The 20,112-nt window shown below is 44.6% G+C and overlaps 1 protein-coding gene across 3 annotated transcripts in view; it reads right to left on the bottom strand.

Moving 5' to 3' along the window:
- LOC106574627 (rho guanine nucleotide exchange factor 7) overlaps positions 1–20,051 on the bottom strand; it is a 34,391-nt gene extending 14,340 nt beyond the window's left edge. For 2 of the 3 annotated variants that reach the window (XR_006760017.2, XM_014150618.3), the window contains exons 1-10: positions 15,803–20,051; positions 13,552–13,635; positions 10,168–10,252; positions 7,858–7,991; positions 7,431–7,632; positions 5,704–5,792; positions 4,161–4,255; positions 3,919–4,014; positions 3,472–3,594; positions 3,030–3,168 (exon numbers count right to left, since the gene is read on the bottom strand). Coding sequence is in view for 2 of the 3 variants with exons in the window: in XM_014150618.3 (XP_014006093.2) it covers positions 3,030–3,168; positions 3,472–3,594; positions 3,919–4,014; positions 4,161–4,255; positions 5,704–5,792; positions 7,431–7,632; positions 7,858–7,991; positions 10,168–10,252; positions 13,552–13,635; positions 15,803–15,967 (1,212 nt within the window). In the remaining variant the exon portion in view is untranslated. The remainder of the gene's footprint in view (positions 1–3,029; positions 3,169–3,471; positions 3,595–3,918; positions 4,015–4,160; positions 4,256–5,703; positions 5,793–7,430; positions 7,633–7,857; positions 7,992–10,167; positions 10,253–13,551; positions 13,636–15,802) is intronic. The other variant, XM_014150617.3, reaches the window with a different exon arrangement.
- Between the last annotated feature and the right edge of the window lie 61 nt (positions 20,052–20,112).

The following is a 20,112-nucleotide window of genomic DNA, read 5'->3' as shown; positions in this document are numbered from 1 at the left end:
GTTCATTAGAGTTACCAGCCTCAGAAATTGCAGACCAAATAAATGCTTCAGATTTCAAGTAACAGACACATCTCAACATCAACTGTTCCGAGGACACTGCATTAAATCAGGCCTTCATGGTCGAATTGCTGCAAAGAAACCACTACTAAAGGACACCAATAAAAAGGAGACTTGCTTGAGACAAGAAACACGAGCAATGGACATTAGCCTGGTGGAAATCTGTCCTTTGGTCTGATGAGTCCAAATTCTGGTTGCAACCGCCGTGTCTTTGTGAGATGCAGAGTAGGTGAACTGATGATCTCCGCACGTGTGTTTCCCACCGTGAAGCATGGAGGAGGTGGTGTGATGGTGCTTTGCTGGTGACACTGTCTGTGATTTATTTAGAATTCAAGGCAAACTTAACCAGCATGGCTACCACAGGATTCTGCAGCGATACACCATCCCATCTGGTTTGTGCTTAGTGGGACTCTCATGTGTGTTTCAACAATGACCCAAAACACACCTCCAGGCTGTGTAAGGGCTATTTGACCAAGAAGGAGAGTGATGGAGTGCTGCATCAGATTACCTGGCCTTCATAACGCCTGACCTCAACACAATTGAGATTGTTTGGGATGAGTTGGACCGCTGAGTGAAGGAAAAGCAGCCAACAAATGCTCAGCATATGTGGGAACTTTTTCAAGTCTGTGGGAAAAGCATTCCAGGTGACTCTCATGAAGCTGGTTGAAAGAACACCAACAGTGTGCAAAGCTGTCATTAAGGCAAAGGGTGGCTACTTTGAAGAATCTCAAATATAAAATATATTTACATTTGTTTAACCTGTTAGGGCTAGGGGGCAGTATTGACACGGCTGGATAAAAAAACGTACCCGATTTAATCTGGTTACTACTCCTGCCCAGTAACTAGAATATGCATATAATTATTGGCTTTGGATAGAAAACACTCCAAAGTTTCTAAAACTGTTTGAATGGTGTCTGTGAGTATAACAGAACTCAAATGGCAGGTCAAAACCTGAGAGATTACTTTACAGGAAGTGGCCTGTCTGACCATTTATTGTCTTTCTTTGACATCTCATTCAATTACAAAGGATCTCTGCGGTAACGTGACACTTCCCACGGCTCCAATAGGCTCTCAGAGCCCGGGAAAAACCTGAATGTCGTCATTCCAGCCCCAGGCTGAAACACATTATCGCCTTTCTCAAGTGGCCAATCAAGGGACTGTGGGCTTAGGCGCGTGCACTGGCCGCCCCCGTCTTTGTGTTTTTTCCTCTGTTTGCCGAAAAGGAGATTCCCTGTCGGAATATTATCGCTTTTTTACGAGATAAATTGCATAAAAATTGATTTTAAACAGCGGTTGACATGCTTCGAGGTACGGTATTGGAATATTTAGAATTTTTTTGTCACGAATTGCGCCATGCGCACGACCCTGATTTACCATTTCGGATAGTGTCTGGGACGCACGAACAAAACGCTGCTATTCGGATATAACGATGGATTATTTTGGACCAAACCAACATTTGTTATTGAAGTAGCAGTCCTGGGAGTGCATTCTGACGAAGACAACAAAAGGTAATCAAACTTTTATAATAGTAAATCTGATTTTGGTGAAGGCTAAACTTGCCGGGTGTCTAAATAGCTAGCCAGTGATGGCTGGGCTATGTACTTAGAAAATTGCAAAATGTGCTTTCACCAAAAAGCTATTTTAAAATCGGACATATCGAGTGCATAGAGGAGTTCTGTATCTATAATTCTTAAAATAATTGTTATGCTTTTTGTGAACGTTTATCGTGAGTAATTTAGTAAATTGTTAGTAAATTCCCCGAAAGTTTGCGGGGGGTATGCTAGTTCTGAACGTCACATGCTAATGTAAAAAGCTGTTTTTTTATATAAATATGAACTTGATTGAACAAAACATGCATGTATTGTATAACATAATGTCCTAGGGTTGTCATCTGATGAAGATCAAAGGTTAGTGCTGCATTTAGCTGTCTTCTGGGTTTTTGTGACATTATATGCTAGCTTGAAAAATGGGTGTCTGATTATTTCTGGCTTGGTACTCTGCTGACATAATCTAATGTTTTGCTTTCGTTGTAAAGCCTTTTTGAAATCGGACAGTGTGGTTAGATTAACGAGTCTTGTCTTTAACCTCTTATGGCTAGGGGGCAGCATTTTCACGGCTGGATAAAAAACGTACCCGATTTAATCTGGTTACTAATCCTACCCAGTAACTAGAATATGCATATACGTATTATATATGCATAGAAAACACCCTAAAGTTTCTAAAACTGTTTGAATGGTGTCTGTGAGTATAACAGAACTCAAATGGCAGGTCAAAACCTGAGAGATTCCTTTACAGGAAGTGGCCTGTCTGACCATTTCTGGAACTTCTTTGCCATCTCTATCTTTTACTAAGGATCTCTGCTCTAACGTGACACTTCCTACGTCGTCCATAGGCGCTCAGAGCCCGGGAAAAACCTGAATGTCGTCATCCCAGCCCCAGGCTGAAACACATTATCGCCTTTCTCAAGTGGCCGATCAAGGGACTGTGGGCTTAGGCGCGTGACCTGACCACCCCCGTCTTTGTGATTTTTTCCTCTGTTTGCCGAAAAGGAGATTCCCGGTCGGAATATTATCGCTTTTCTACGAGAAAAATGGCATAAAAATTGATTTTAAACAGGATTAAACAGAAGTAATAGGATTTTTAAGGTATTTGAAAATCGCGCCACAGGATTCAACTGGCTGTTACGTAGGTGGGACGAATTCGTCCCGCCTGCCCTAGAGAGGTTAACATTTTTTTGGTTACTACATGATTCCATATGGGTTATTTAATAGTTTTTTTTTTAAAACCCTTGAATGAGTAAGTGTGTCCAAATTTGACTGGTACTGTGTATTTACAAAAAATAAATATGGGAGATTGGAAATGCTGCAGACAATTCCATTGACGGAAGCTACAATCTGTCTGTAATACTAAAGCTGCTCTACCCCCTAATTTTTTTTTTTTTTTTTTAAATAAACAGACTGTCTCCCTCTCACCTCCATGTGTCTCTCCAGTTCCTTCAGCAGTGTAGGGTATTTGTCCATCCTCATGAAGGGTTTACTGAGGCCAGTGGTGAGGGTCAGGATACCTGGACTACTGGCTCCCTTCCCCTCCATAAACTCCCCCAGTTCCTCACTGAAACACACAGTAACATACTAATCTCCCGCAGCTCCTCACTGAAACACACAGTAACATACTAATCTCCCCCAGTTCCTCACTGAAACACACAGCAACATACTAATCTCCCCCAGCTCCTCACTGAAACACACAAAATACTTCAGATTTTGTAACTGAAAATAGTCCACTATCATTTTGACAGTCAACCTGATGTCATAAAAAAATAAAAATAAAAGATTACAAAAAAAATAAAAAAATAAATAAAAATCACGATAGATTTGGTTACATACACATTTACCTGACGTGCACACACACACTTACCTGTGTTCTGTGAGGACGTTGACAGCCGAGGGGTGGTTGGAGCAGTAGGCCATGTAGAGAGCCTTCATCTGGGGCAGAAGGTTGAGGAAGAAGCCCCCTACTCTCTGCTGGCTCTCTGGAAGCCTACACACACACACACACACACACACACGCTCACCACCACAGCACTACCAGAGTCTACCAGTAAGTGTCAGTGTGACCTGTATAAACAGCATGTTGAGATATATATATATATGAGAGGAATAGTGCTCCCTCCCACACAGCGGGTTTTAAGGTGTGGCTTTAGATCCTATTGGCAGACAGGACGTGGTCTATTTCAGAGTTGATTCATACTTTAAGCTTGCGTGAAGATTACCGGCACTCATTTGGTACATCCATGTATTGATAAGATACATTTGGTCAATGCTGGACTGATCATATGGTGTGTGTGTGGGTTCGGGGACTCACTTGGTACATTCCTCGTAGGACTGAACCAACATCAGCTGGAAGGTAGAGATGTCCTCCAGATTCCCCAGGATGTGACTGACGTCTGCACTGCTCAACCTGGAGACAGAGGGAGACAGTGTGGGGAAAGCTGGAGCGATATGGTTGACTAAAAGACAGGGGGGGGGGGTACAGTAAGAAATCAGACAGACACACAACACCCCTGACAAATACACACACAGCCATGTGAACACAAACACACTCACTTGTCTGTGGGTTGCAGTGAGTGCAGGTATGAGGTCAGTAGGTTTTGGAGCTTCTTGGAATACTCGATCTCGGTCTCTAGAATGTTCTGGAGAACCTGGATGGAGAGAGAGAGAGACGGAACAGGGGGGTTAGGAGAGGATGTTGACGGATGGACAGACAGGCAGGCAGGCGGGCAGACAGACACTGAACTCAGACACCCCCACTGAGGAGACCCACCCTCTCTCCTCCTAACCTTCCCCTCGTTGACAGAATGGGGCCAGGGAGACCGTCCATTCTGCTTCCTGAAGCCTGTCCTCTTCACGTCATTTTTTGAAGTACTTTACTTTCTTTTGTCTTTAAGTTTCATATGAGGAGCCCATTAAACAGAGAAACCAGAGGACAGAAATAAACTGCTATCCTTTTCTCATCAAATACTGACCTCTTCAGTACATGTCATTACTGGCTAGGTTCAGAGCAGGCTTTAGGAAGGATGCAGAGATGGATGGATGGAGAAGGTGGAGGGTTTAAGTTGGCTTTAACCCATCTAACGTCCACTAATGGCGAACGGCCAGGTAGCATTTAACTACCGATGTTGTAGGGCTCATATTTCAACTCTCAAACTCATTTGGATCTTGTTACACAGGATAACTTAACACTGATGAGGTTACCTTCAAGTCTTCATAAAGACTAGTAGTGGACTATTCACTTCTTTCCCCATATCATAATGTATTGATTTGTGTCAGATTGCTCCATGTGGATCTTAATGTATTCTTGTCCATTGGGACAATACAGATACTCTCCTCCGCTATACTCTCCTCTCCTCTCCGCTATACTCTCCTCTCCTCTCCTCTATACTCTCCTCTCCGCTATACTCTCCTCTATACTCTCCTCTCCGCTATACTCTCCTCTCCGCTATACTCTCCTCTCCGCTATACTCTCCTCTCCGCTATACTCTCCTCTCCGCTATACTCTCCTCTCCGCTATACTCTCCTCTCCGCTATACTCTCCTCTCCTCTCCGCTATACTCTCCTCTCCTCTCCGCTATACTCTCCTCTCCTCTCCGCTATACTCTCCTCTCCTCTCCGCTATACTCTCCTCTCCTCTCCGCTATACTCTCCTCTCCGCTATACTCTCCTCTCCGCTATACTCTCCTCTCCGCTATACTCTCCTCTCCTGACAGTTTCTGTGTCTTGAATAGTTCATCTCCCTCCCTCTGTTTCTCTTCTCTCAGCACCAAAATAAACAGAGGGCCTCCAGGATGCTTTGCAATGTGCTCATATCACCGTCACGGCAGCAGGACACAGTCCCTGTGAACTATCACTGACCCAGACCCCCCCCCACACACACACACACACACACACACACCATAGTGACAGTGTGCTACCACTAGATAGAAACAGAGCAGCCAGTCACAGGGCCTTGAGGCACAGCTGGCCCAGCAGCCAGTCAGACGGAAGAAACAACCTACATTACTGCACACGAACACACGGCAGGAAAAAGCCTAAATTCTAAAACCCTCGTGGTATTTCAGATCTCAGTGCAGTAGGTGGTGTAGGTTCTCACCAGGTTATAGTAGGTCTTGCTGACAGCTGGTGTGTCAAAGCCTTTCACAGGGTTTTTGAGGGTGCCAGACTTAGGAGACACTGGTTTGTCTGTGTGGTAGAGAGAGAGAGGAGAAGAGAGAGAGGAGAAGAAAGTGTAGAGTAGAAGTAGGACAGACAGAGTAGGACAGAAACATGAAGTCATTCATTTTATAATAGAGTTTAAAGCAACGTTATCCGGCGGGGAAAGATGCTGGCTTCATTTAGCTAACGACCAGACCAGAGGCTTTCTATGCACTACAGAGAAATGGGGACATATTCATGTTGCTGTGTTTTAGTAGCTAACCCTTGGGGCAGAGATAGCATACAGAATGGAGAGAGAACAACATGACACATAGCAAAGAAAGAAAAACTGTAGCTCGCTCTCTCGCTCTCTGCAGCCAGAGACAGAGGGCATGTTCATGTGTGACTGATTGGATACAGAAAGGGGGTGGGTTACCACTGTGAGCTTATAGAGAAATGCCACTTAGTTTGATACATAGTTCATCATGTGTAGGTAGGTAGTAGGCCAACAGAGCGAAGCACTGGGATCTGTTTGGTGTGTTTGGGGGAAGTCCCACCCACAGGCTAAGCTAAGGAATGTCCTGTCTTTGTTTAACCGTGCAGTTTCCTTCCACTCCGTTATAATGCACAATAGCTACATTAATAGTGCACAATCACTGTGCACAACAGCTGTGCAAAGACAGATTATACATCTACTATACATTTCTGTATATGATCTGATAGAACACTTAGTGTTGCAGATAGAAATGTCGTGTATAGAACCAACTCAGAGCTCTACATTTCTATCTGTAATGCTTTGCACATTGCAGTCCATTGAATAAGCTGGAGTAGAGCCATGTCTTGGTGAGCTTAGTATTGGCAACACGCTCCTTCACTCTGTAATTCCTCTTTTAAAAGATGCACTACGAATTAATTGCTCCGCTATTTCCTGGTTTCTCAAATTCTAGTAGTTTTCCTAATTTCAGTTTATGCGACAAAACAAGCACATATAGTGTAGAGAATCAATATTGTATTTTCGGCTCTTTGAAGCTGGTGTACAAAAACGAAAGTAGAAGACGCAAAAACTAAACTTAAGAACAAGAAGCATAGAAATAGCGCACATAGAACATATCTACCACTTAGACTTGATTTCAGTGAGAATGACTGATCTATAAATAACATTTCTATGTGAATTTGGTTTGGACACCCAAAAGGTTACATATTGCAGCTATAAATCATTCTCTTCATGATCATTCTCTTTGGCCAGCAGCATACAACCCTGTATTGCTATGAATACGAATGTGTTCAGTCAACTTACCTGGTAAAATAAATAAATCATGTTATTACAGCTCTAGCATCCGGGGGAAATGCTGACTGCATGAAATGAGTATTTGATGTATAGCCATTAAAAACAGCAGAGGATATTCCCTACAGACCCACATTAAATACAGTGTGTAAATCACACCAGCTATCAACAGCCTGCTTTAGCTGCATGATTCAGAGGTACAGTCAGCTATAGGGGGGACCACTATCAGATATCATCAACACAGGAGATACTTCTCTGAGTGTTATACAGTTGTAATAGAGCTGCTATAGATGATTATAACGTTGTTATAGAGATGCATAAGCCTAATGTTGATACTCGCCAATACAAACTATGATCCCTACTTAATATTCAATCCAAGCCGCCCAATCACTGACACCCACCGCTGCCTTTGACCTCCTTGACATAGTTGCTAGGGAACCAGCCCTTGTTGCCGTTGAACGAGCCCTCCCACCAGCCGCCGTCTTCCTGGCGCGACACACTGATCATGTCCCCCTTGTTGAAGGACAGCTCGTCTTCATTGGTCTGCTGGAAGGTGAACTTGGCCTTCACCAGTACCCGCTGCCCACCGCTCTCCGACATGTCCTAGTGGGGAGGAAAGAGGGAGCGATGGAGGAAGGGAAAGAACAGAGGAACAGGAGAGAAGGAAAGAAATTAAGAGGGAAAGAAAAAAGAAGACATTGAGAAAGTATGGAGGAAGATAAAACAAATAGAGATCGAAAACAACCCCATGTTGCAGGTGAGAACCACCTCAAATGGTTCCTTCTAGTTCAGTTGGTTTCTGTGGTTCTGTTGGGTTCTGTGACTCACCAGGCTGCGGTACTGGTTGTGGAGGAGTTTGGAGGAGCGTCCGCGGGGAGACTGAGTGTTCAGAGAGTCAAACGACTTGATCCGTAACGAGGACGAGTGATGCGCACACACAGAGTCACTGCCCACTCCTATGTCTGTGGATGAGAGAGAGAGAGGAATGAGGACACACACAGAGTCACTGCCCACTCCTATGTCTGTGGATGAGAGAGAGAGGGATGAGGACACACACAGAGTCACTGCCCACTCCTGTCTGTGGATGAGAGAGAGAGGGATGAGGACACACACAGAGTCACTGCCCACTCCTATGTCTGTGGATGAGAGAGAGAGGGATGAGGACACACACAGAGTCACTGCCCACTCCTATGTCTGTGGAGGAGAGAGAGAGGGATGAGGACACAGAGTCACTGCCCACTCCTATGTCTGTGGATGAGAGAGAGAGGGATGAGGACACACACAGAGTCACTGCCCACTCCTATGTCTGTGGATGAGAGAGAGAGGGATGAGGACACAGAGTCACTGCCCACTCCTATGTCTGTGGATGAGAGAGAGAGGGATGAGGACACACACAGAGTCACTGCCCACTCCTATGTCTGTGGAGGAGAGAGAGAGGGATGAGGACACAGAGTCACTGCCCACTCCTATGTCTGTGGATGAGAGAGAGAGGGATGAGGACACACACAGAGTCACTGCCCACTCCTATGTCTGTGGATGAGAGAGAGAGGGATGAGGACACAGAGTCACTGCCCACTCCTATGTCTGTGGATGAGAGAGAGAGGGATGAGGACACACAGGGTCACTGCCCACTCCTATGTCTGTGGATGAGAGAGAGAGGGATGAGGACACACAGGGTCACTGCCCACTCCTATGTCTGTGGATGAGAGAGAGGGATGAGGACACACAGAGTCACTGCCCAGTCCTATGTCTGTGGATGAGAGAGAGGGATGAGGACACACACAGAGTCACTGCCCACTCCTATGTCTGTGGATGAGAGAGAGAGGGATGAGGACACACACAGAGTCACTGCCCACTCCTATGTCTGTGGATGAGAGAGAGAGGGATGAGGACACAGAGTCACTGTCCACTCCTATGTCTGTGGATGAGAGAGAGGGATGAGGACACACAGAGTCACTGCCCACTCCTATGTCTGTGGATGAGAGAGAGGGATGAGGACACACACAGAGTCACTGCCCACTCCTATGTCTGTGGATGAGAGAGAGAGGGATGAGGACACACACAGAGTCACTGCCCACTCCTATGTCTGTGGATGAGAGAGAGAGGGATGAGGACACAGAGTCACTGCCCACTCCTATGTCTGTGGATGAGAGAGAGGGATGAGGACACACAGAGTCACTGCCCACTCCTATGTCTGTGGATGAGAGAGAGAGGGATGAGGACACACAGGGTCACTGCCCACTCCTATGTCTGTGGATGAGAGAGAGGGATGAGGACACAGAGTCACTGCCCACTCCTATGTCTGTGGAGGAGAGAGAGAGGGATGAGGACACACAGGGTCACTGCCCACTCCTATGTCTGTGGATGAGAGAGAGGGATGAGGACACAGAGTCACTGCCCACTCCTATGTCTGTGGATGAGAGAGAGAGGGATGAGGACACACAGGGTCACTGCCCACTCCTATGTCTGTGGATGAGAGAGAGGGATGAGGACACAGAGTCACTGCCCACTCCTATGTCTGTGGAGGAGAGAGAGAGGGATGAGGACACACAGGGTCACTGCCCACTCCTATGTCTGTGGATGAGAGAGAGGGATGAGGACACAGAGTCACTGCCCACTCCTATGTCTGTGGATGAGAGAGAGAGGGATGAGGACACAGAGTCACTGCCCACTCCTATGTCTGTGGATGAGAGAGAGGGATGAGGGGGGACAGCCTCGGCGGGGCCGTCAACAACCGATCCGGTTTTCAGGGGAAATGGAAGAGAGCCTGTGACGTGACTTCTGCTTTCGGACGTTAACAAGGCGTCACTCCATCTTAACTCCTCCCCCACATTTACTGGATTGGTTGAAGAGAGCAGAAGAGACCCTCCCCGTGACAGAATGTGGGGATCCAGTTTCAGGAGATTATTTTACTCCTGCTACTTTAGGTTCAACACACATTAATGTGAGTGAAGAACAAGTCAACATGCTGCAACATGCACCCATCATTCTACACTGACACACACAGGCCTAACACACAACGCCCACTCTGATATCTACACTACAGGTTACATGTGGGACTTCACAGGTATGGATTTGAATAGAAAACAGGAAACCTTCCATGAATCACCCCAGAAACACTTCTGTCAGTCCACTTACCCTCGGTGGCTTTGGCCAGTGCCACCAGCGAGTTGAGCACCTTGGTGAAATTCAGTCCCTGGAGAAGGTCATTGACCTCAAATGGCTGAGAAGAGGAGGGAGAGGAGAGATATCCTTTAGCTTTTCAATACTTGTTGAAAATAAAACATGTAGATAAGTGACTGAAGACAAACAAAACTGTTTCATAACATTGCAACGGCGTAAAGGTCTTATATTTCCTCTGGTTCTGGTGATGAAAACCCGACAGGAACTTCCAGACATTCCCATAGTACAGTGATGTGTAATGTCTGTAAAGATATTTCTCACAGTAAGGAGGCCTAGGTTTGAGGCCTGGAGAATATCAAGAGTTACAACAACTACTGATTGACAGGCAGCAGAACTCAGCCATAATCTACCCAAGCATTACTGAGACGTTGTACAGACGCTGGGATTTAGACAGCGAAGTGCTTCGTACCACAGACACCCACAGGAAGGAAGCCCCAGGGTTAGGGACATCCTACTCTCTCTGTTCTCAGTCCAGACAGGTCAGGAATGTGACTGTCATGTTGAGATCCACCCTCTGTCTAACTGGGGATCAACCACTTCCTGCTGTATTATTCTCTAAATAATTGCTACCTGAGATGTTGGCTGTTTAATAATGGAACTTTAGGACAGGAGTGCCAACACCTAAGTCTGGCAGCACACATCTGACCCGATTCACTGTATTCCTCCTGCACCGTATTCCTCCTGCACCGTATTCCTCCTGCACCGTATTCCTCCTGCACCGTATTCCTCCTGCACCGTATTCCTCCTGCACTGTATTCCTCCTGCACTGTATTCCTCCTTCACTGTATTCCTCCTTCAAGTCTTACGTCTCATTTGGCCTGGGTGTCTCTTTAAAACGGTATGTTGTCAGAGTTCATTAAACAACTAACACACAGCCAACATGAAACGCTATGAGAGCCATGGCCTGGCAGGATATGGTGTGACTGTATTTATCAGATAACTACCTAATTCTGTAGTACAAACACAGGATTTCATCAGGCTTCCTAAGGTGACTGGGCCACAGCGGGAGATGCATTAACGCTGTTGCACAACCAGGCCAACACCCAAGTTTACTTACTGCTATTCTATTGTATTCAGCACCATTTGGCACGGCAGTAAGTGTAGTAGCTCTACGAGGTCTACTTCCCTGTCAGAGTATTAGGTCATTTTCATAGCTGAGTGGGAATTCAGTCGTGTCATTGGTTTCCTCAGCCCTACATGCTGCTTCTGCTCCGAGGGCAGTTTTCACCCAGTCTGGTTCAGCACTCACTGTGGCACACTTATGGCTAAGCACCCACACAGTCCCACCCTCTCCTCTACCCACCCCTAGCCCCTTAGTCTGGACACACACACCCTCACTCCTACCCTTTAACCACCCAGTCTGGGGGATTAGCAGCAGTCTGAGCCATCTCTCTAATCTCTGCCTCATCATGTTCTCTCTCACACACACACACACACACACACACACCCCCAACCACCCCTTACTCCCTAATCCTACACACACACACCCCCCCTAACCACCCCTTACTCCCTAATCCTACACACACACTTCTGCATGACCTCTTCTTGATCTGACACAGAACTACATGGACATATTAAGCAATATGGTGGATGGACTCAATGTGGTCTCTAGAGTGAAGACATCTATTACGAATGAATGTCTATAAGGTAGGGGTTGTTTTGGGACAATAATCTACCATGGACATCATGACAGCTTACTGCTCCTTCACACTACAGTGTATGTCCATGTCTGGTCATTTTGGAATTTAACCTTGCGATCTAATCGACCTCGTTGGAAAATCCATTGGTTGGGTTGACATTCTCATGAACCTCCCCCCCCCCCCAGCACCACCTCTTGCAAAAACTGTATTGATTCAGTTAGGCATGACTGACGACAGGACAGGACGGGACAGACACCTGAGTTAGGTGCTAAAGGCCATGCTAGTTACTATTGCTGCAGCCCAGCCTCTATACTGCAGTGAGCAGCCATGAGATAGAACAGTCCAGCAGCTCTCACTCCTGGTAGGTATGAGTCACAGGCCAATATCCACACTAGCATAACACTTGGATGCATGCCAATACACTGCTTCATTCTCAGTGGTATGGTGTGAACACTGGAACAGAGCCGTCACAGTCTTTCCATAAGGCCTGGTCTTCAAGCAGTCAGTCACACTGTCAAGACGAGACATTCACAAGAACTAGGCCATGGTAAGGCAAGTAGTTCACTACAAGGTGTACACATTTATATTTTCGGGAGTAGTGGACTGTCTAATTTCCCAGATGGATTTGAAATCAGGAAGCTGTTCATTTCACACCTTTGTTTACATGTTTACCTGGCACCTGCCATATCGCACAATTTCTCAGAAGTTTGAGGCAAATCTTGTTTCCATGACAAATAAATTGTGTGACTGATGCACAGTATTCCAAGAGATGACATTTGTGTTTTAAAACAGATTTCCAACAACTCAGGTTTCACACAGTAGAAATATAATAATTATTCATTTGAAAGTGTTTTGTAATGTTGAAATAGGGTTCATGGTATTGACTGAGTGAAATATGGCTCTCGGCCTTGGCTACTCATGACAGTAGATGTGCCCACAGTTAAATTCCCTTGGTCTGCATATTGATCAGGACAGCTCAATATGCAGAATAACAATTTGTTGTTGAATTAAAGGACAAGATCACTAATTTACAACTTGATGTTAGATGGTTCCTCACCCTGAAAATAGTCTATGGGCCAGGAGAAACTAGAATCCATGGTTCAGTTCTTTACACAGCCATTACAAACTTCAGCTAATTTGTGAGCATGTTTTTATTAGATTGTTATGGCCAAATCGCCTTTAAGTAACATCAAACCAAATATGGAGTTGGTTTGCCCCCATCGCTTCCATGGCTTTTTAGCTAACAGTGGCTAATGTCAGCTGAAGTTTGTAATGGCTGTGTAAAGAACTGAACCATGGATTGCAGTTTCTCCCGGACCATAGATTATTTTCAGGATGAGGAACCATCTAACAAGTTGTAAAATGGTGAACTTCTCAGTTAAACGGCCAAATCATGGTGACCAAATCATTCTACCCTAACCCTACACATTGAGTGGAGTAGTATTCGTTTGGAATACTGTTACACTATCTTAGAAATACAAATGAAAGCCCAGACTAGTATCCAAATGGCGACGGGCTGCTACTGTAGTATTTCTGCTGGTAGGCTAGTAAAACTGGGCTGTGCTAACGCCCCACGGGGCAGGCTCCCGTGTTGATCAAATGAAATGTTGATCCAGTGTTTTCAGTCATGTTTAGAGCGCGTTGTATTGTCGATATTTCCAACAAAGTTACAGAGCAGCAGACAGGTTAAATGACTCACCTCCACTCGGAAGGACCCGCAGCCTTTCAGAAACTCCTTTATATTGCTCTGGAACTCACTATCATTCCTTGGTTCTTGGAAGATCTGTGTGAAAAGGGAGTTAAACGTTTTATGAAGTAAATCCCCGAGCCGTAGGTGCACGCATACGGCCGTCCGTAAGTACCCTGTTTTGTTCTCGGTTTTGCAAAAGACGGTACAGATCCACGATTTCAGTGTGAAACTAAAATCTCCAATCGGGGTTTCTGAAAGACCTCTCAATCTCCCATCGGGAAATTGGATTAGTAGGAGAGGAAATGACGTGGTATGTATATTCCACGGTGAAAAGCAGAACCCAGCGGCTACACCTTTTGGTGCCTACCTGTGCAAACAGAACCCTCCTCGACTATATCAGTAGTGGCCTTTAATAACCTAACCATTTCTCTCCTTATTAGGCCTATCGTCAATTGGCTATTATTTAGAAGTCCCTGACCCTGTTGTTGTTATGCTGTTAACTTTTCCCAACTGTGCATAAATTGCAAGTGCACAGGAGCAGGTTCATTCTTGCTCTGTGGGTGTGTGACAGAAATGACGTTTCCCCCCCAGCTAAAAATGTCAAGGCAACAAATAAACACGATTTCTTCTTCTCATAACAAAAGAGCTATCAAAACGTTTAATGTTTGTAATTAATTAGTCTTTGTACAGTGGTGTATAGTACTCAAGTAATTTTGGGGGGTATCTGCACTTTACTATTTATATTTTGGACAACTATTACTTTTACCCCTCTATATTCCTAAAAAAAATAATGTACTTTTTACTCCATTCATTTTCCCTGACACCCAAAAGTACTCGTTACATTTTGAATGCTTAGCAGGACAGGAAACTTGTCAAATTCACAAATTTATCAAGAGAACATCCCTGGTCATCCCTAATGCATCTGATCTGGCGGACTCACTAAACACAAATGCTTCATTTGTAAATTATCTATGTGTTGGAGTGTGGCTCTGGATATCTTTAACAAATAAAATATCGTGCCGTCTTGTTTGCTTAATATAAGGAATTTGAAATCATTTATACTTTTAATTTTGATACTTATGTATATTTTAGCAATTACATTTACTTTGGATAATTTACTTTTACTCAAGTTGTATTTTACTGGGTGACTTTCACTTTTAATTGAGTAATTTTCTATTAATGTAACTTTACTTTTACTCAAGTATGAACATTTGGTACATTTCCCACCACTGTCTTTATATAATGTATTGTCTGTATCCCCGACTGTTGTTTGTAATGTTTGTATACTCCGTTATATACTCTGTTGTTCTATATTGTATATTTTGAAATGCTTTACAAGAACAAAAATGCATAAAAGTAAAGCTCATAGGGTCTCCCGAGACTAATGCACTGCATCTCAGTGCTAGAGGCATCACAACAGACCCAGGCTGTATCACATCCGGCCGTGATTGGGAGTCCCACCGGGCGGCGCACAATTGGCCCAGCGTCGTCCGGGTTAGGGTTTGGCCGGGGTAGGCCGTCATTGTAAATAAGAATTTGTTCTATCCCTAATACAATGGTGTTTCCATAACCCTTAAATGAGTGTTTCACTGAATAATTGGGAGAGTCCCATCAGTAGGCTAATGCTTTTCCCAATGTTACAATGTAAGCCTATATAAATGGTCTACTCTGATGGCTAAATAATGTTAAAACAACACTGTTCCTTTAAAAGAGAGAGAGGGGGGCTTCTTCTGAGTGAAATTGAAGTCAATGGCGGACCACTCATGTGAACCTATTTGTAGTGTACTCCATTATAGCAGTTGATCCGAACCAAAAACACCCGTTTATTATAGCAACATTTTTGGGTGGAATAAAAATAAAGTGGCCAAATGTGCATACTTACTCCGAAAACCAAACATGTTCTTTTTTTTTTAAAAAGCGTCTGTTTTCAATCAAGAAAAAAAATCATGGGACTTTAATGCCATGTGTAGCCTATGTGAATACAATTGCGTTATTACTCACTTAAGAATAGGTTATATTGGGAATAAAGGGAATAGGTATCTCATTGTCAATGCAAACTAGTGCTGAAGTGAGACACACGGACATCTGTCCGGAAATTCCACTCTACTCGGTACAATAACCCCTCTGGTAATTATCTATACTAGGATCGGTTTGACATCTACAACAAAGACATACTAATACAACGTTTAATTCTTCAAGTTCCACATACTAGTTGTCTAAGGCAGAGGTGGGACATCCAGGCAATAAGAGATGACCTTACTTTCTCAACAGAACCAGGGCGCAATCGCTCCACCAGCTTGCACAGGACAACCCCATCTTTGAGAGAAGACTGCAGGAATCCTTCAGGGTCAGAAATTGTCTTTTTCGGTGACTCCAAGACCCCCAACGTTATCAGCCACGTTACCGTCTGTTCCGCCGAATTCATGGCTATTATTACAATAACATCCACTCTATCCTGTCCTGGGATGTTTTGGGAGAAGAGAACGATGTGATTGGAGAATAAATAGCCTATTCAGAATAAAAACATATCCTAATGGATAAAGATAACATGACTGCGTTTTGGAGAGGTTGACGGACAGCTGCTTTCGTCCTTTAAGTTGTAGCTAGTCAATTGGCTTCGTTTCCTAGTCTTGTACGCCTGGTAAACTGTCAACTGCCCCCATCTCTCTCGTTATTCCCCCAACCTGTGTCGCCTGCTGCTGCCGCGAAATGCTCCAACAGAGAATGACATCACAAAGATGTAAAACTATAACTGCTTTTAGAGACTGTCCCCCTGTTGGCGGTTTAATATTTTACTCTTCATTATTTGCATACGTTTGCATGAGGTAGCTGGGCCTACATCAACTATTACAGGTTACTGTAATAATAGATCCTTATAATACAATCCAGGATATTAGATTTCAGAGTGGGCTACTGCATTTTAACGCTCAAATGATTTTATTTACTTATTCAATCGGTATTAAACTGTGTGTTAATGTGTAGAAATATAAAGCTGTGCATAATACACCGTTTATTACAAGGACTAGAATATTTAATTTATAGGAGTCCCGAATCCCACGTCAGAATGAAGTGTAGCGCCCCCTGCCTACAGAAATATAAAATCTCCCACTACCTGGAGGGTGATTCAATTATTCTTTCTATTCAAATAGCAATTATTGCCATTTGTACAACACAACCTACATTTTCTGTGCACTATAACTGTATAGATTCACATTAAAGAAAAACAACTTAACAGGGTAACAAAATACAGCCATCCACCCATTCTGTAGAAATTCATGAAATTTCATGATTTAACAGTTATTGAAAAAAGAAATCAGGGAACAGGGGAACTGGACCTCCCTAATAACAGCATATGAAACCAGGGGAACTCGACCTCACTAATAACAGCATATGAAACCAGGGGAACTGGACCTCACTAATAACAGCATATGAAACCAGGGGAACTGGACCTCCCTAATAACAGCATATGAAACCAGGGGAACTCGACCTCACTAATAACAGCATATGAAACCAGGGGAACTCGACCTCCCTAATAACAGCATATGAAACCAGGGGAACTAGACCTCCCTAATAACAGCATATGAAACCAGGGGAACTCGACCTCACTAATAACAGCATATGAAACCAGGGGAACTGGACCTCCCTAATAACAGCATATGAAACCAGGGGAACTCGACCTCCCTAATAACAGCATATGAAACCAGGGGAACTCGACCTCCCTAATAACAGGATATGAAACCAGGGGAACTGGACCTCACTAATAACAGCATATGAAACCAGGGGAACTCGACCTCCCTAATAACAGCATATGAAACCAGGGGAACTCGACCTCCCTAATAACAGCATATGAAACCAGGGGAACTGGACCTCACTAATAACAGCATATGAAACCAGGGGAACTCGACCTCCCTAATAACAGCATATGAAACCAGGGGAACTCGACCTCCCTAATAACAGCATATGAAACCAGGGGAACTGGACCTCCCTAATAACAGCATATGAAACCAGGGGAACTGGACCTCACTAATAACAGCATATGAAACCAGGGGAACTCGACCTCCCTAATAACAGCATATGAAACCAGGGGAACTCGACCTCCCTAATAACAGCATATGAAACCAGGGGAACTCGACCTCCCTAATAACAGCATATGAAACCAGGGGAACTCGACCTCCCTAATAACAGCATATGAAACCAGGGGAACTCGACCTCCCTAATAACAGCATATGAAACCAGGGGAACTCGACCTCCCTAATAACAGCATATGAAACCAGGGGAACTCGACCTCCCTAATAACAGCATATGAAACCAGGGGAACTCGACCTCCCTAATAACAGCATATGAAACCAGGGGAACTGGACCTCCCTAATAACAGCATATGAAACCAGGGGAACTGGACCTCCCTAATAACAGCATATGAAACCAGGGGAACTCGACCTCCCTAATAACAGCATATGAAACCAGGGGAACGCGACCTCCCTAATAACAGCATATGAAACCAGGGGAACTGGACCTCACTAATAACAGCATATGAAACCAGGGGAACTGGACCTCACTAATAACAGCATATGAAACCAGGGGAACTCGACCTCACTAATAACAGCATATGAAACCAGGGGAACTCGACCTCCCTAATAACAGCATATGAAACCAGGGGAACTGGACCTCACTAATAACAGCATATGAAACCAGGGGAACTGGACCTCCCTAATAACAGCATATGAAACCAGGGGAACTGGACCTCCCTAATAACAGCATATGAAACCAGGGGAACTGGACCTCACTAATAACAGCATATGAAACCAGGGGAACTCGACCTCACTAATAACAGCATATGAAACCAGGGGAACTCGACCTCACTAATAACAGCATATGAAACCAGGGGAACTCGACCTCCCTAATAACAGCATATGAAACCAGGGGAACTGGACCTCACTAATAACAGCATATGAAACCAGGGGAACTGGACCTCCCTAATAACAGCATATGAAACCAGGGGAACTGGACCTCCCTAATAACAGCATATGAAACCAGGGGAACTCGACCTCCCTAATAACAGCATATGAAACCAGGGGAACTCGACCTCACTAATAACAGCATATGAAACCAGGGGAACTGGACCTCACTAATAACAGCATATGAAACCAGGGGAACTCGACCTCACTAATAACAGCATATGAAACCAGGGGAACTCGACCTCCCTAATAACAGCATATGAAACCAGGGGAACTCGACCTCCCTAATAACAGCATATGAAACCAGGGGTACTCGACCTCACTAATAACAGCATATGAAACCAGGGGAACTCGACCTCACTAATAACAGCATATGAAACCAGGGGAACTCGACCTCCCTAATAACAGCATATGAAACCAGGGGAACTCGACCTCACTAATAACAGCATATGAAACCAGGGGAACTCGACCTCACTAATAACAGCATATGAAACCAGGGGAACTCGACCTCCCTAATAACAGCATATGAAACCAGGGGAACTCGACCTCACTAATAACAGCATATGAAACCAGGGGAACTCGACCTCCCTATTAACAGCATATGAAACCAGGGGAACTGGACCTCCCTAATAACAGCATATGAAACCAGGGGAACTGGACCTCCCTCATAACAGCATATGAAACCAGGGGAACTCGACCTCCCTAATAACAGCATATGAAACCAGGGAAACTGGACCTCACTAATAACAGCATATGAAACCAGGGGAACTCGACCTCCCTAATAACAGCATATGAAACCAGGGGAACTGGACCTCCCTAATAACAGCATATGAAACCAGGGGAACTGGACCTCCCTAATAACAGCATATGAAACCAGGGGAACTGGACCTCCCTAATAACAGCATATGAAACCAGGGGAACTCGACCTCCCTAATAACAGCATATGAAACCAGGGGAACTCGACCTCCCTAATAACAGCATATGAAACCAGGGGAACTCGACCTCCCTAATAACAGCATATGAAACCAGGGGAACTCGACCTCCCTAATAACAGCATATGAAACCAGGGGAACTCGACCTCACTAATAACAGCATATGAAACCAGGGGAACTCGACCTCCCTAATAACAGCATATGAAACCAGGGGAACTCGACCTCCCTAATAACAGCATATGAAACCAGGGGAACTCGACCTCCCTAATAACAGCATATGAAACCAGGGGAACTCGACCTCCCTAATAACAGCATAAGAAACCAGGGGAACTCGACCTCACTAATAACAGCATATGAAACCAGGGGAACTCGACCTCCCTAATAACAGCATATGAAACCAGGGGAACTCGACCTCACTAATAACAGCATATGAAACCAGGGGAACTCGACCTCCCTAATAACAGCATATGAAACCAGGGGAACTCGACCTCCCTAATAACAGCATATGAAACCAGGGGAACTCGACCTCCCTAATAACAGCATATGAAACCAGGGGAACTCGACCTCCCTAATAACAGCATATGAAACCAGGGGAACTGGACCTCCCTAATAACAGCATATGAAACCAGGAGAACTGGACCTCCCTAATAACAGCATATGAAACCAGGGGAACTCGACCTCAC

The sequence above is a fragment of the Salmo salar genome, chromosome 17 (assembly GCF_965601325.2).
Source record: "Salmo salar chromosome 17, fSalSal1, whole genome shotgun sequence".
Taxonomy (NCBI): domain Eukaryota; kingdom Metazoa; phylum Chordata; class Actinopteri; order Salmoniformes; family Salmonidae; genus Salmo; species Salmo salar.
This window is presented reverse-complemented; position numbering and strand designations above follow the sequence as displayed.